At 42.5% G+C, this 16,272-nt stretch overlaps 1 protein-coding gene across 3 annotated transcripts in view; it reads right to left on the bottom strand.

Annotated features, from left to right (window-relative positions):
- The window catches only part of esyt2a (extended synaptotagmin-like protein 2a), a 54,561-nt gene continuing 38,289 nt past the window's right edge, over window positions 1-16,272 (bottom strand). For 2 of the 3 annotated variants that reach the window (XM_030751469.1, XM_030751470.1), the window contains exons 12-24: window positions 15,618-15,666; window positions 15,290-15,379; window positions 15,074-15,169; window positions 8,319-8,381; window positions 5,606-5,680; window positions 5,275-5,361; window positions 5,032-5,181; window positions 4,381-4,823; window positions 4,079-4,177; window positions 3,848-3,979; window positions 3,666-3,771; window positions 3,427-3,476; window positions 1-2,677 (exon numbers count right to left, since the gene is read on the bottom strand). In XM_030751469.1, coding sequence (XP_030607329.1) covers window positions 2,632-2,677; window positions 3,427-3,476; window positions 3,666-3,771; window positions 3,848-3,979; window positions 4,079-4,177; window positions 4,381-4,823; window positions 5,032-5,181; window positions 5,275-5,361; window positions 5,606-5,680; window positions 8,319-8,381; window positions 15,074-15,169; window positions 15,290-15,379; window positions 15,618-15,666 — 1,486 coding nt within the window. In that variant the 3' untranslated portion in view covers window positions 1-2,631. The remainder of the gene's footprint in view (window positions 2,678-3,426; window positions 3,477-3,665; window positions 3,772-3,847; window positions 3,980-4,078; window positions 4,178-4,380; window positions 4,824-5,031; window positions 5,182-5,274; window positions 5,362-5,605; window positions 5,681-8,318; window positions 8,382-15,073; window positions 15,170-15,289; window positions 15,380-15,617; window positions 15,667-16,272) is intronic. The other variant, XM_030751471.1, reaches the window with a different exon arrangement.

Raw genomic sequence — 16,272 nt, forward strand, 5'->3', positions numbered from 1 at the left:
GTGTAAAATACTTTCTTGATGCTTGATGTGAACACAAGGCAAAACTCTAGTAGTTGTATTGTGAAAGTTAAAGGTCACACTTCCCTTTGTCAGCAGAAAAACTGCTGTTCTTTGGCTGCGTCGGGTCACATGATCAAACCCGCTGTAAAGTGTTTAATATAATGCACAGAGAATAAAGGAAGGTCATTGGCTGCGCCTTCTTTCAGACGGCATTTTGAAAATGAACCTTTATGCCACATTAAGACTAAAGCTGATCCATAGACAATACACGAACAGCTGAGAACGATGACAGCGGAAATATGAACATCACCGCGATGACAACAACAAATCCTGCTGTGAGCGTTGCAATCGAAAGTTTAAATGTAACGTTATGTAATATTTTCAAAGCCACTATGTGCAGATGTCCTCTGTGATTAAAAGAAATTCCTCTGAAATCTTTGCAACTCTTCTAATCTGTGTGTGTGTGTGTGTGTGTGTGTGTGTGTTATGAAATAGGCCTGGGCATAACCAACATGAACACCCCAAAGGCAGTCCATCAGCTCCACTTTTTCTCTGCAGAAACTTGGAAGACTTTTAATGTGAGAACTGGAAAAAAGTGGAGCGACCATCATGAACTGCTTTCATTTCAGTGAGCACAATAAATGATTTTATTACACCAATGAATATAAACAAGGACTGGCAACAGGACGTTAACAGGGGACAATAATAAATTAATACAAAATAAAATCTTGGCTCTACCCTTCGCTCGTTCCAGGATAGCAGCCCTATAATGCCAATCTCTACCATAAAATGTGATTGTAAAATGTCATACTACCAATGGAGGGCGCCAGTGGACAGTTTGCAGTTCTACACATAGTGGCTTTAAATACATGGAGGAGGAGAGGGTGATCCTTAAAATACTCCTGTTAAAATACAAACCAGTTTGATGGTGGGAGAGAAAACAGAAGACTAATAATTTTCTCTGTCAAATATAAAAATCAGCAGCCGTCTGCGTCAGTTAGCTTAGCATACCAATGAGCCGTCTCTGCAGCCTCAGCATCTAAAGCTTGATGACTGACACTAAACAGCCATACAGTATATACACACCAGGTAGTGTTTTTACTGGGTCTGTGTGTCAGACTGCTCTTTGGCTGATTCTCACCAAGTTCATCAGGCTTACAGCTGTTCAGCTATCAGGAAAAATGAGACATGGGGCTTAAGTCCCACCACACAGTCATACCCTAAATAATTCATTTTAATTAATAATGCTACTGATTTCAACACATTGAATTCTCTATATGGAAAGATAATCTATATAACACAGCAGCTTATGGTATAATAAAACTGATCAGTGAGGTTATCTGGACTATTCCCATCCCCAGGATGTCAAGTAGTGCCATTCTGCCAAGGCCGCTGATGTCTCAGGTATGGATGGTGTCATGATGACGGTGCGCAGTGATGAAACAGATCTCACTCCCAGCCTCTCACAAACGCATGCTTGCTGTTTTTTTAATGCTCAGGTTTAATGTCCAAACCTAGCCAGGAGCTTTGGTGCCTAATCATAACCCAAAGAGCGAGTGAAGAAATGCAGAACAACAAGTCCCCAACAGACAGAAACCTGAATGCTGCGCTGAGCTAAGCTAAGCTAAGCTAAGCTAAGCATCTCCTAGCAGAGATCAGAGTGAAATGTTTTCATCAAAACAAACTGTTGCCTGAAAAAGCTTATCTAGATCATCTTGACAGTAAAAAAATTTTAATTTCAGTATTTATTGTTTAAAAAAAAAAAAGTACTCCTCTTTAGATGAATTTAGGCAACGCGTACACTGAGTAGATATGATCCTCTACAGATTTTTAAAAAGTGCAACTATTCATATTCAGTTTAAAAACTAACAAAGAAAAAACAAAGCAGTAACACTTAAAATAACGGCCTTATTTCAGTGTAAGCCCCCAAACGTGTCAGAAATGTGAACACATTTGTGTGCACACAATCCTTTTAACTGGCTCTCTCTCTCTCACACACACACACACACACACACACACACACACACACACACACACACACACACACACACACACACACACACACACTTACAGTGAAATAAAGCCAGTGTATTGCTGTGTTACCCAAAAACCCTACAAGCGCAGAAATAAACCGAATACTTTTCGTCTCTTTGGTGTGACTCTGTCCAGAATGTTTTTCCATTTAAAAAATAAAAATGAAACAAAATAAAATTACAAACAATCATTTGGCCAATAAGACACCACACCTCCCTCTCACCTCTACAACACACCCCATCCTCTGATTTGTCCAGCATCACTGTACATTATTTACAAACTTGCACACTCCTGTCATTCTATGTGAAAAAAACAAAAACAGTTACTTCTCTAAATATAGAATATAGGCTTCCATAGCACTACACTGTGTAGTATAGCTCTCTACATGTATATACTCTCTGTAGCCGATCACTCTCACTTCTTAAAGGGGGGGTTTGCTTTGCGACTGATGTGATTAAATGAGTGTCAAAAGCTGCTTTTCGCAATCACTTTGTTTCTTACAGTCAGAGCTAATGAAAACAAAAAACATGTACTGTAGAGTTGGACGTGCATAAAGTGGAAGTGTGGTGATCTGATGAAGGTACTAATGATGACGACTTATAGTTGGTGTGGCTTGGCCAGGCCGTCCGAGCTCAGCTCGTGCCTGCAGGAGGGGAAAAAAGGAGTGAAATCAAGCTTTGTGCAGTCTCTAACACCACATCGTTTTCATTTCTAAGACCGTAAAAGAATAAAAGCAACCTTTAAGATGTACTGTGCAGTTACTCGTCGCATTTTATCTCAAGCACGAGTGGCTATGACGGGAAAAGTAGAAAACACATTTTGCCTCATCTTCTGTTCATTCATGTCCACTGTGGGCACTGCTGTTGTACAGCTGCTGCAGCCTTTACGCCTCACATCTGTGCCATGTTTAACAAAATCTATATCACAACAGTTGAGGCAGAAAAGTGACTAATGGTATTTCTCTCTGGGTTCAGTTTATTGATACTAGAGACGTGTAATTGGTGCACAGCAGGGGACTCTGCAGAGGAGTCCACAGAGCCCCACACTCACTGTCTGAGACAGCATTTACTCAGATTTTAGGGTGGTGCTGAGTGCTGACAACATCGTATTGTGGGGTCTCTGGGGCTTACCACCTCTAATACTTGGGGCTGTGGAAACAACAGCGCTTCTTAGTCTTTGGAGGCATTTGCCAATGTTTCAGGTCTTCTGGTGAAGCTGGTTAATATTCAAGATAACCACGTAACCAGATGCGTTCACGTGAAATATCTGTTTAGGTAAGGCTGGCTCTAATATAGGCTATTGATGCATTCACAATATCATCAAAAGCATATAACCTAACAAACTGAAAGATAAGAGTAACTTAAACAGATATTTAAAGGGCTGATGACTGACCATTGTGTCCAACCCTTGGTGATCTCCTCATGATTCAAATCCACCAGAATCTGATGAGAAAACAACAGCAGTGATAATAATGCACTTCATACAGATACCACGCTAGAAGCAGAAAGTACAAAGTCTAACAAGATCTGGCTTCGCTCAAAACCAGCAACATTATCTTCCACTCCAGAGACGTTTGTCTCAGTTTCACTGACAGCAAAACAAATAAAAGCAATAAAATATCATGTCTGCACCTTTCCGAGAAGGCCTTTGTGTTTGGAGAGCAGGCCTCCACCGTTCTTCACGGCAACATCCAGAGTCCTCCTCTGGAGCTCCATGATGGAAACATTGAACTCGAACCTGAACAGGCAGACGACACAGTGAATCTTTATGAGCTTTGCTCTGCTTAATTAACAGCGGGGGCGGTCGCACTCACGTCGTGTCGTAAAGCGGGTTGAGGTTTCTCTTCATTGTCTGAGTTTTCCTCCTGCCCGACCTCCGTTTGTCAGGAAGCAGGTAGAGCCGGACGTAAGGATCTGAGCCGTGATCAGTGAACGCTATGAGGTTTCTGTGGAGGTCCGCAAAAGGGCATTATTCAAGAGTGAGAACACACAAAAAAAAAAGGAGAAAAGAAACATCTTATTCTTTTCTTTGTTTGCTTTTTTACCTGCAGCTGTGAACAACTACGATCAGTTTGTTTCTCTGGGAGCTGTGTCTGATCGTCAGCTGGATCTCACCGAGCGGGAAATGACTGGGGCCTGAACCGCTGCAGAGAAAACGACTGAAATATTAGCACCACCGAACGTGCTCATGATAACTGAGCATTACCTCAGCTGCAATTACACCATTAAACTGTCTGTCTATACTTACACACTTACACACCAGCCAAAAACATCTATTTTTATTACAGATCATAATGAGAAGATATAAAAATATGAATAATAATTATGTATAAAGACTGGTAGATACTTGTGGAGGTGCTCGAGTCTCTGCTGCAGCTCCTGAGCAGCGTAAGGGTTGGAGACGTCCGATGCAATGCTTGGCGTTGGCTCCTTGCCTCCAGCCAGATACTGCTGGGAGCCTGAGATGGCCAGGTTTGAGGTGCTCTTCCCAGTTTCTGCCAAGCTCCTCCCAGTTTCTGCCAAGCTATGACCTCCTCCACTGCCACCCTGCCCAAAGTCCGTGCTTCCCCGGGACTTCGCAGTCTCTTTAGCCTCCTTCTGCTTGCTCGACACATCCTGGGCTGGCACGGAGGCCGAGTGGGGAATGCCTGAGGTAGAGAGGGGAGGCTTGGACGACTCTGAGGAGCTAGAGGGCCGTGGGGTCGGGCTGGAGAAGTCATTTTTTCGGACCTGCACCGAGGACGGGGTTGAATTTGAGGCCGCTGAAGTGTCCTTATCCAGACTCAACACCTGAAATCAGAGAAAAACGACAGAATTAATTAAGAGAATTAAGACAAGTGTTTAATAAGCTTTCCAGTACCATGGTACATGTAGGTAGAGTGCTATTTGCTCATATATGTGTTTTCAATAAAAGTAGCAAGTAGGTAGACAAGCTTTACAGCTTAGAAACTTGGCAACATTGTGACAACATCGTGCTGAAAAATCACTGATCTTATACCCGCAGAGCGATCTTCATCTTGAGGGTGCAGCTCGGTCCAGAGTTCCTCAGAGGGAAGCGCTGGTTCAGTGTCATGTTGTCTGCCTCCAGCAGGCGAGGCAGGGGCAGTGCTAATGTCCCCAAAGAACAATCATGTTTCTCATCCTTCACCTGAAAGAGAAAAACATTCGTTTTTACAGGATAATGTAAGTTACAGTTCATACATTCCAGATTTACCTGCTTATAAAATCAGTATCTTCATACCTCAACCTCCAACTCCTGAACTTTGGGGTTGTGGATGAGGAAGATGAAGGATTCCTCCCACACCGGTTCATTGGTCTTATATTTGACCTGGAAAACGGGCAGAAAGGAAGGAAGAGGAAAAGGAAAATCTCAAGCCAAGATGGATGATACACATAAGAAGCAAATGTGCGCATACAAGTAAGATCTTCTGTGAATAAAGACTCACATGCTGTGAAATAAGCTCAGTTATTCAGTGTTTTATGCACAAAAAATTGCTTTCATTTCCAAAACTGGCAACTTGGGGGGATGAATACATGAACCACAGTGAGCCCAGATTTTGTGTTTCTCTCACCTTGCTCTCGAAGGACTTGTGTCCCACTCTGAACTGGACAAACGGGCTGGGATCACTGGTCACTTTCTTGCCGGACTGCCGCGGGAGAAAAACAAGTTTTACAAAGAAGAAATAAAGCTGCCTAGGTTGGCTACGCTAGCGTTATCTGTAACTGCACTAAGTGTTTCTTTAGAGTTTAGTTTGCAACAGAAAGCTGCAGTGACAGTCTAATCAATTAATTTGCATCTTTATCCATATTCACAAAATAAATCAAACTAAAATCAACTTAAGTCACTACAAAAAATGCCTAAAATGTACCTGATACATTGCTTTTGCAGTTTGGCGTTGAATAGAAAATACAGTATTTTTTAAGCAGTGGAAATCTGTATCTTGAGCTCATACGGTGCCATTTTGTGCCAGACTTCTCACATAAGGAATTAGTTTAAAAATCCCTCAAACCAGTTAGTATAGAAACCACACCAAACAGTTTAAAATGCAGCTCAGGCAACAATGCTGTTATTTACAACACACATTGTTAGAAACGGTTTTAGTCGATGAACATGATTAGAGTTGGTTAATGATTCAGGAAATCAGCTGTGGAGTCGTTCTGGATGCTACAGCAGCACCTCCTAATGTGACTATCCAGGTTTTCAGACATTTCATATTATCGTTAAGGCGCTAACAGCATGAAAAATGACACAAGCAGCATGTTTACTGAAACAGCATCCCCACAGACCTCTTTGCTATGGGCTTTAAAGAGGAACTATTTTCTTCTGGGGAAAGTAGCTCCAATGAAAGCTGTGAATAGTGAGGTCTGGGAATCATCAGGAGCAGCATGTTAGACTCACTGTAAATATTTTAACTGCAATTCTTGGAGTTGGGCTCATTTCAGACAGTTTAACATCGGCACAGCACATCTTAAATGCTCACTCTCCCTAAAGGTTGTCTTCAGTGTCTCGTTCAGTACGCTATCCAGCTCAGCTGTGACTTTATGAGCTTCTGAAAGGTTTTAAACACAAAATAACCACAAAAATCTGAGCAACAGGAAATTAAGAATCCAAACTACTCCAGTTCAGTATTTTACTTTTTGTGCAGTTTTCTTTCCTGAATATGCTGAACTGTTACATAGATTGTATGGCCAAAAGTATGTGGGCACCCTTTGTCTTCAAAGCTTTATGATGAAAAGTGAAACATAATGCTATTAAAAAAAAACTGAGTGTTAGTTTTAACAGCTCCCAGAGCTCAGCTCAGCTCAGCAGCCCCAGCAGATCAGCTTTGTCCCATCTCCCTACCCCCTCCATTTTCCCCTCTTCTCTACCCACCTCAAAGACCCAGAGGTCCCACAACAGAGCCATACTGCCAAATGGAAATGACCACAGATAGCAACAATGGTATTTCAACTAACACGGTCCTGAAGGGTTTGATAAATTAGACCACAGGAATCGTGTGGGTTAATACACTCAACAACTGAACATTTTGGCTTGTCTACGTGCAACTTCGGCATAACTGAACTCGGACTACAAAATTGCTGCGAGAAAAAAATGGCGGATTCACGAAATTGGTTAGCTGGAAGTCCATGACCTTGTTTAGCAGTTCCACAGCAAATACTGTGACGTAACAGATAAGAAAACATAACAGGGAATATAGAAAACTGAAAAGATTGAAATTTATGACCCAAAAAGAATATAAAGATATCTACGCAGCATCAGGAGAGAATAAATTTAAAACAAAGAAATTGTGTTGCAGGTTTGGTGTAGAAAAACTGGACTGGCCTACACATTTTCAACACCATTGGGAGTAACTGGGCAGCTGAAGCTAGCACATGCCCTCTGCAGTACCTGTCAGATACAGTAGTTAGACATCCCATAAACCTCTGTTTGATATATTTAGCTACAACTATGTCCAACCTGTTCACGAGTGACAGGAGAAGGGAGCGGGAGATCGACAGACGGATCGGGGCTGCGTCTGCAGCAATGCGGACGCTGCACCGGTCTGTCGTGGTGAAGAGGGTGCTTAGTGTAAAAGCGAAGCTCTCGATTTACCGGTCGAGCTACATTCCTACCCTCACCTATGGTCATGAGCTTTTTGCATTGACCGAAAGAATAAGATCGCGAATACAAGCGGCAGAAATGAGTTTCCTTCGTAGGGTGGCTGGTCTCTCCCTTAGAGATAAGGTGAGGAGTGCAGCCATCCGGGAGGGGCTTAGAGTAGAGCCGCTGCTCCTCCACATCGAAAGGAGCCAGTTGAGGTGGCTCGGGCATCTGATTAGGATGCCTCCTGATCGCCTCTTGGGTGAGGTGTTCTGGGAATGTCCCACCGGGAGGAGGCCCCGTGGTAGACCCAGGACACGCTGGGGAGATTATATCTCTCGGCTGGCCTGGGAACGCCTTGGGGTCCTTCCGGATGAGCTGGAGGAGGTGGCCGGGGAGAGGGAAGCCTGGGCTTCTCTGCTTAGGCTCCTGCCCCCGGATAAGTGGAAGAGGATGGATGGATGGACGGATGGACATGTCCAACCAATTCTATAACTTTCCAAAACAGACACCGCAACACTCCGTCCACATTACACCATTACGAGATTGTTTCACAACAATTTAGACACTTTTCTTAGGCAACATATCGATGTCCACATACTTTTGATTATGTTGTGTATGCTTGTGTACATGTTGCTGTATTTCTTCTGTATTTCCCTTCAGTGTCTGATAGGGATGGGTGTGCCAGGTTGCCGTGCCGTTACCTTGATGGCCTTACTGATCGAGGCATTCCTCAGCCCCGCTTGGTTGAACTCTAACGGATTGCGCTTTGATTTTCCCACAGGGACAAGGCAGGAGAGAGCAAACAACAACACACACAGACACACACCGGCAGGTTATTTGGGAAAAGAGGAGCATGCAGGGAGGAGGTGGAGGAAAGAATGATGACAGCGCACCGGCACCACCAGATGTATCAGGATGCAGCACACAATGACACAGACAGAGAGACATGATCACATGATTAGTGTTATTCTCCAATTAAACCTTGACATGAGGTTAAAACTCGAGCTCAACCAATACTGGATTCAGGCTGACATACGATTAACTTTAAAAAGTTATACCATTAACTGTATTAGTAGATGAATACTTTTAGATACTGTGAAATAGTTTGGATATTAAAGAAAATACCCAGCATGAGTAAGCACAAAACATGTTCTGTTTTTAAAGAAATAAGATCTATAATACTTCATTTATTATGGATTTCTACCAATAACGATGCCAACATGCCAGCCAGAAAATATTGATTGGACTCAAGTCAACAGACCACACCATTAAATAAGAGTCAGTGGATAAAATGGATCAGAAAAGGTCAGAGAAGATGAAGGTCAGACGGTTTGTGATAATGATGTAATGACTGGGGAACACTTATAAAGATTTTTAATGGGAATGAAAACCACTGATATTAAGACTGTGGACAGCAAAGCCACTACAAAGTGTTTCAGTATGAAAACAGAATATTGTGAAATGGCAATAAAACAGACTGCAGCATCACTGTTATTACTCCCTGTTCTGCTATATCGAATATGAAAACCAAGAAGTTTTAGGAAACAGGCTTGTTGGACAAAAGAAAGGGACATCTAAGCTGGGCAGCTGTACGTGCCGCTGTAGGTCTGTGCATCTCTATGTGACGATGACACAGTAACACTGTGCTGCATCACATCACTGAACAGATGCAGTCTCTTGCAATTAACACCGGGTTCTCAAAGCCACTGGCACGCCTCATTTATGCTCAAGGTGGCCCTTCGTGCTTCGGGGTTTGGCATTAGTGAGAGAGAGCTTGTCATTTTTCAACATATGGGGTTATTGTTGTAAACCGCAGAATTGTGTTACGGCCCAGGATGAGGTTGGAATAAAATGGCTTTGATGCAACTGTACAAAACCTCATCAGGCTTTTTGTCATGTTCCTGAGATCAGCGCTGATAATGGGTTCAAAAACTCACACTTCTTTTCACACCATGGGCCCGTGATGAGATGAGAACTAAGACTTTTAAGGAATTCACAGACTTGACACTCAAATGGTTTGAGTTTATTTGGGATGTAAACTAAGATATAAACATGCTGATGCCTGACTGGCCACTGCAGAATAACTGTTCTGCAGATGTCAAGTATAAAACATAACAGGAATTTACAGTGAGTGTATTTATCAAGGAAGGATGAACTGTAATGATATGAAATGTATCCTCATTGCACTGATGGGTCAACATGGCTGCCATATTGGTGGAGGGAAACGAGCCACTAAAATGCATAAATGTTTTAATTCCCCTGAAATTTTGCTTAAGAGGATCTTTAAGTTTCGGTGTTTAAAAAATAAATCAGATTCAGCAGGAATAAATAAAAAGAAGGTTCTCGCCTTTCAAATTAATCGATACTTTGTTTCAGGATTTCTTTTATTAGAACACCACAAAAGTGATGTGACTATTTTAATTGGAAAGAGACACATCTCACATCTCCATGTGTATACGTATGCCTGCTATCACTCAAACATCATCTTGGTATTTACCATTACACAGTCTGTGCATTCCTTAAAACAGAGGTCCCCAACCCCCGGGCCGTGGACCGGTACCGGGCCGTGGGACATTTGGTACCGGGCCGCACATAAAGAATAAATAACTTAAATTATTTCCGTTTTACTTATTATCTGCGCCTAAACTATATTTTATTTTGAAAAATGGGCGGATTCGCTCCGTTACTTCCCTCCATGACTTCCTCTTGACGTGTCAAGACGTTTCTGCTCACATGATACGTCACCGCTAAAATTAAACCCAGAAGCTTCAGGCCTGTCTAACGAAATCGGTTGGTTGACCTACATAACGCTTCTTTAAATTTTTGAGTGCTCAACAACAGTAGAAAAGCGCTATGTAAGAACTAGTCCATTTACCATTTTTATTTATCAACACCGGGGATAGCAGTGAGGTAGACCCAGCCATCAAACTGACTCTCCAGCGCTTGACACCGCGGCTCTGCAGCCACGCTCCATGTGAAATCGGCCGAACCCAGTCAAACCAGAAGGCAGCAAAAATGAGTATCAGAGAAACAAGCTCAGGGGGCTTACACTGATTCAGTGTTATGGTGAGTTGTATTTTTCATGCGCTTTATACAGTAAAAATCACCTAAGTCGAAGTCGCACAAATCGGGTTTTCGCTCTAGTTGGATGGCATCTGCAGGTCCTGATTTTTCCTAACATTAATTCCAATAAAATCATCACATAAATCCGTCGGATATTCACCTACCTCGGATGAAAAATCTGGTCCCATTGTAATAAATTTCCAGTTAAATGTGATCGCATAAACTGGATGAGTTTAGCGCTAAAACCCTCCTCAGCTCCTGTCCGCCCACTTCCATGCATCGGCTCGTTCGTGCACAACTACACACACACTAACAACGCCTGGAAATTGTTTTAGTGTTTATATCAGTTCATTTCACCGGGGACAATCGTGGCAAGTGTAAGCTACAAACTTGCACTTACGAGTAAAATTTCAGATTATAAAATTTGCAGAAGCAAATTCATAGATGAAGCAGAAGCCATTGCAGCGAAAATCGATAATAGACCCCAAACTGGGCCATTTGAATCCGACTGAGGTGATTTCAACTGTATTTGTTTTTGCGGTGTATCTTATTTTGAAGGCATGTTTTACCATGGCTCTAACAGCTGACCAGGGAGCGCTGTGGGCAGAGAGCCTGTTATTCATGTTGAGGCGGGATGTTACGAGAACGCTGCTGATAGAGTTGCATACGAATACAAAGTGGATTCCCGTTTTTTATTATTATACGTAGAAAATATCACACTTGGTTATGGTCGTATCATTTATTTTGACGTATTTATTCGCCACACCTTAAAAGCCGGTCCGTGGAAATATTTTCTAACACTAAACCGGTCCGCGGCTCAAAAAAGGTTGGGGACCACTGTCTTAAAATGATCGCACTGGCTCCAGGTTTTTGTGGAGCTCTGCCCCCTGGTGGCAGAGTTGGAGTGAGCGGGCACGGGGGAGGGGGGGAAACCTGAACACACAATGGGGTTAAATAGGGAGGATGGAGGGAAGCAATCCACAGAGAATTCACCCTCCCTGCTCTCAAGATCTCAGTGATCAAAATGCATCCCTTCCTCCTCACAAAAAAATGAAATCATACTGAGGCGAGGCTAATATACTAGTTTTATACACTCCAGTAGTTGCAACATTTATAACATTGTTACTATTACTTTAACATAATTTTTAAACATTAACTCAAAAAAAAAAAAATCAAAATACAATAATTGTGTCAAACTTTTGGTCCAAGATGCTGACCATTATATTACATTACTTTCATAAATCGCATCTTTGATCTGAATATTTGTTTATTAGCTTACTGCTAAATGCCAACTAACTTCAAAACGACTAACACTAGATTTATGAGTGTGTTCACAGTACAATAACCTTTCCCCTGTTCGTTTTATGGCTTAAAAGTTTATGAAAACTAAAGCAGAAAAAATATGGCTGAACTCAAATTAACCTTTGAGCTCTCATTAAAAATGAAGACTAAATATAACACTGGCAAAAGTACAAATTGATGTTGTTGTGTGCGAGAAGACGACATCAACGATTCAAAGTCTTTTCTGTTCCTTTTACGCCGTCTCATCGCACACTTACAGAACCCAGAGTCAGACTAAATAGCTCTTAACAGTATCCACAGATCGACTTGTTTACCCTTTTAAAACTCGATTGCTCTGATAAAACATCATCTGTGTCGGCCGGCAGACAGAAAACCATCAACATCACTTATTTCTTAGGAGGAAATGAGCCGCTGATGCTGTGAATTAGCTGCGGTGAAGAGAACATGAAACTAGATTAGTAGAAACTGTACATGAAGACTACTCTTTCTGAGCTCAATCATTTCTTGTAATGAACAATAAACAGAGGAGGAAGGATGCTTTTGATAGCCCTTAAATTTAATCCGTCACTGCGGTTCTGATCGTTTCCTAGTCAGATCTTTCTGTCATGTTCCTCAGCTTTAGTCGAACCAACCAAAAGCAATTTAACAACGCTAATTATATCAGGGAATCCAACACATGCACAACTAGGGATCCATGCTCATCAGGCAATCTATTCAAACAAACAAACAAACAAAGGAAACGCTCTAATCATGGCATTCTCCAGAGCACTCCGGGATGCAGAAAACTGCCAGAGGACTCACAAATAAGCTCCGATAGAGAGAAGCCGTGTTCTCGCAAAACACGAGGCCCGCTGCTCGCCTCTCTTTTAAGTAGCCAGAGCCCAAGTTCCCCTCGAAGACGCTCTTCAGAGGGAAAAGGAGGTGAAGAAGAAAGAAGAAAAGCAGAGGAGGCTGAAAAGAGGAAGGTCAAGTCTGTGCTACAGAAATCAACAACTAAAAATGTGAGTTCTTTACAGATTTGACTTTTTTACTACCTGCCACAAACAAACAGGCAGTGTGGTGTAAAAATATATAGAAAAAAAATGCACACAGAAGGTCCCTAATTCTTTCTAAAAGGCACGAACAACAGAATCAGTTTGGTTCATGTGAGTTTATCCCTGAATTCAAATGGGATTCTGTGTGCAGGAAGGCAAAAGAAAAATACAGAATGCAAGATAGGAAACTAGCAATAAATCTACAATATGAAGATGACACACAAAATATATTTATCATATGAAACTACGTTTTATTCTTAAAAAGATGGAGATGCACAGTAAAAACTAAAGTGCAAAGTATAAATCATCCATCTCAAACTCCCAGCTAAGTTTTGGAGATGAAGTCAAAACTGCTCCAACACTTACAGCCCACTGGCCTAAAGAGGTTTTCCCCTCATGCGTGCGTCTCTTGCAAATTATGTTTTCAGTTTAAGCATCACTGTTACTGGTAAATTTTCAAAGCTGGACTTTTACTTGTAGTCATTTTTTTTTTACCCAGCATACAGACATTTGACTACTTAGATCAGAATGAAGTGTAAATATGAAAAGATAATGTTTCTATATTTTAATGAACAGAATTATAAGTGTTTAGGTCTTTAAGATGAGACAGTGAAGAACAAGAAAGTTCAGAAAATAGAAAGGCAAGAGATGCCAGAGGCTGAAGTGACATTTCAACTCATCTCCAAGGCTGCGGGGTGTTCCTTGTTCCTTGTAGGTATGTGGGTGAAGAGGTGGGTGTGAAGGTGAGTGCGCAGGTGGGTGCGGAGGTAGCGGTGTAGGTAAGAGCGCAGGGAGGTGGATCACCAAGCGCAATACAATGTGTCAAGTGCAGTGGTGTAAAGCACGCCACCACTGGACTCTAGAGCAGTGGAGGTGTGTTCTCTGGAGTGACGAATCACGTTACTCCATCTGGCAATCTGATGGACGAGTCTGGGTTTGGTGGTTGCCAGAATGGTACTCGTCTGACCGCATTGTGCCAAGTGTAAAGTTTGGTGGAGGGGGGGTTATGGTGAAGGGGGTGTTTTGGGTTGTTTTGAGTTGGGCTCGGCTCCTCAGTTCCAGTGAAAGGAATTCTTAATGCTTCAGCATACTGAGACATTTTGGATAATTTCATGTTCCCAACTTTGCTGGGAACAGTTTGGGAGCACAAAGCAGCTCCATAAAGACATGGATGAGCGAGTTTGGTGTGGAAGAACTTGACTGGCCTGCACAGAGTCCTGACCTCAACCCAACAGAACACCTTAAAGATGAATTAGAGCGGAGACTGTGAGCCAGGTCTTCTCTCCGGCATCAGTGTCTGACCTCACAAATGTGCTTCTAGTGCAGGTGTGTGGGTAAATCCCAGTGAAGGACTAAAAATTCAACAGTATGAAGCCACCCCTGATTTCCTGCAAAGCACTGGTTCATTAAGCTTCTTTTCCACTAGTACCTGCTCGGCTCGACTTGATTTGGTTTTTAGGGTTCTCCATTATGTGGTAGAACCTGGTACCAGGTGCTATTTTAGTAGCTACCTAGTTGGGCCGAAAATGTGACATCAGCAGTCTGCGTGCCATTGACTGACCGGGGAGTGATGTCACTAGATGAGTCGTGAGAGCGACTCTTTCACAAAATCAAACTCGCTGTATTTGAAACTCAGCGATGAGGGAAGTGGCTCCACACTAACTGATGTCCCAGACGTTTTTGTGCTTGGAGGCTAACAACAGTGTCCAGAGGGCGCTAGACGGAGCGACCATTTGTGTTGGTGTCACATACAAAAGACATCACAGGGCTTTTGGGCTGGCTTGCTGTAATGACCCCACCCACATTGAGGCGGTACTCAATTGTAATGGAAAGCAACCATAATAGAGTAGAGTCGTGTAAAGAACAGCCACGTAGATGCTAGTGGAAACGGGGCTTTAGATTAGTGAACAGAGCAGCAATATCAACAAAATCATCCTTGTCTTAAGGATCTATACAGTAAGACATATCTGTGCTTTTAGTTCCTATCCAGTAAAGAACAATATGTTAATAACTGCTGCTGCTAATCAACACTGTAACATTCAACTAGGCCGACTCACTGGAAGGTTTCTGGCTGAATCCAGGAAGACAATGAGCAGCGCAGACGAGAGGCCGTCGTTGGCTTGACCCTGATCTGCTCTGATGCTCGACAGCACCTGTGACGAAGAACACAGTCCGGCTCAGGCAGAATTGAAGTTCCCACAGTCCAAAACGTCATCAGCTAGTTTAAAAATGTAAATGAAGTGCTGGATTTAAGCTGTTTCTGTTGACTGTACCTGGTCCAGCTTGTTAGGTGTGGACAGCAAAGACAGCCACTCCAGTTTGAGATGCAGCTTCCCTGTGGACACCTCTTCCAGCGGAAACCACTGAAGTGAACAAAAGGTCTTGTTAATATTTAACCTCAAAACGCCTCAACCATTAAAACATGCGCATCTATCAAGGTCCCACTGACACTCACAAAAACATCAACTTCTGTAGAAAAAACAAACAAAAAGAGTTTCTACTTGTACACAAAGCACTCAGGAACTCTAATGTGATATTATGAATACAATTACTGACTGGATCATATAAGACTGCACGCTAAAAACAGAGGGCACCACAGACCTCATCGATCTTCTGTTCCTTCTGGAGCTCAACCATGTCGATTATGAGACTGGAAAAACAAATATAAATACAATATAAATACAAAAGAAATTTAAAAGCCCACAATGATACCTTCAAACACCCAATCCTAAATAATAACAGTAATTCACATTTGTCAGAGATTAGATGGGTGTTTGGAATTTTTGCTATTAAAAAAAAAAGAATCAATCATAAATATAGCTGCTGATGAATTTTTCTTCTTTTCACCATCTCTTGATTACATTTTCACAGCAGGTTTCATAACGACGCTGACTCATCGCACAGTCTGTGTCGTGACGCTGCACAATAATGAACTCTGGTGGGAAATGCTATTCAGACACGCAGCGCTGCTTTCATTAAACCCCACCGAGGAGTCAGTGTGAAAGCTCTGATTGCTTTCAGGGGGCCGGCCTTCGATGAAAAACTGTTATGAGTCCCTTCAAACGGGAAATTGCCCAAAATACAGTGAAGATTACTTGGAAATACTTTCATAAGAAAGCCGCGCGCATCACCCTCAACCTCTGGGCGACCACTTTTGATCACAAGGTGATCACATGGGTCACCTAGTGGGAGGCGCCCTGTCTCCGGACAGTCGTGGCCCCACTCAGAGTGACTGCAGTCACTCTCAGCTTGAAAA

Source organism: Archocentrus centrarchus, chromosome 17 (assembly GCF_007364275.1).
Source record: "Archocentrus centrarchus isolate MPI-CPG fArcCen1 chromosome 17, fArcCen1, whole genome shotgun sequence".
Classification (NCBI taxonomy): domain Eukaryota; kingdom Metazoa; phylum Chordata; class Actinopteri; order Cichliformes; family Cichlidae; genus Archocentrus; species Archocentrus centrarchus.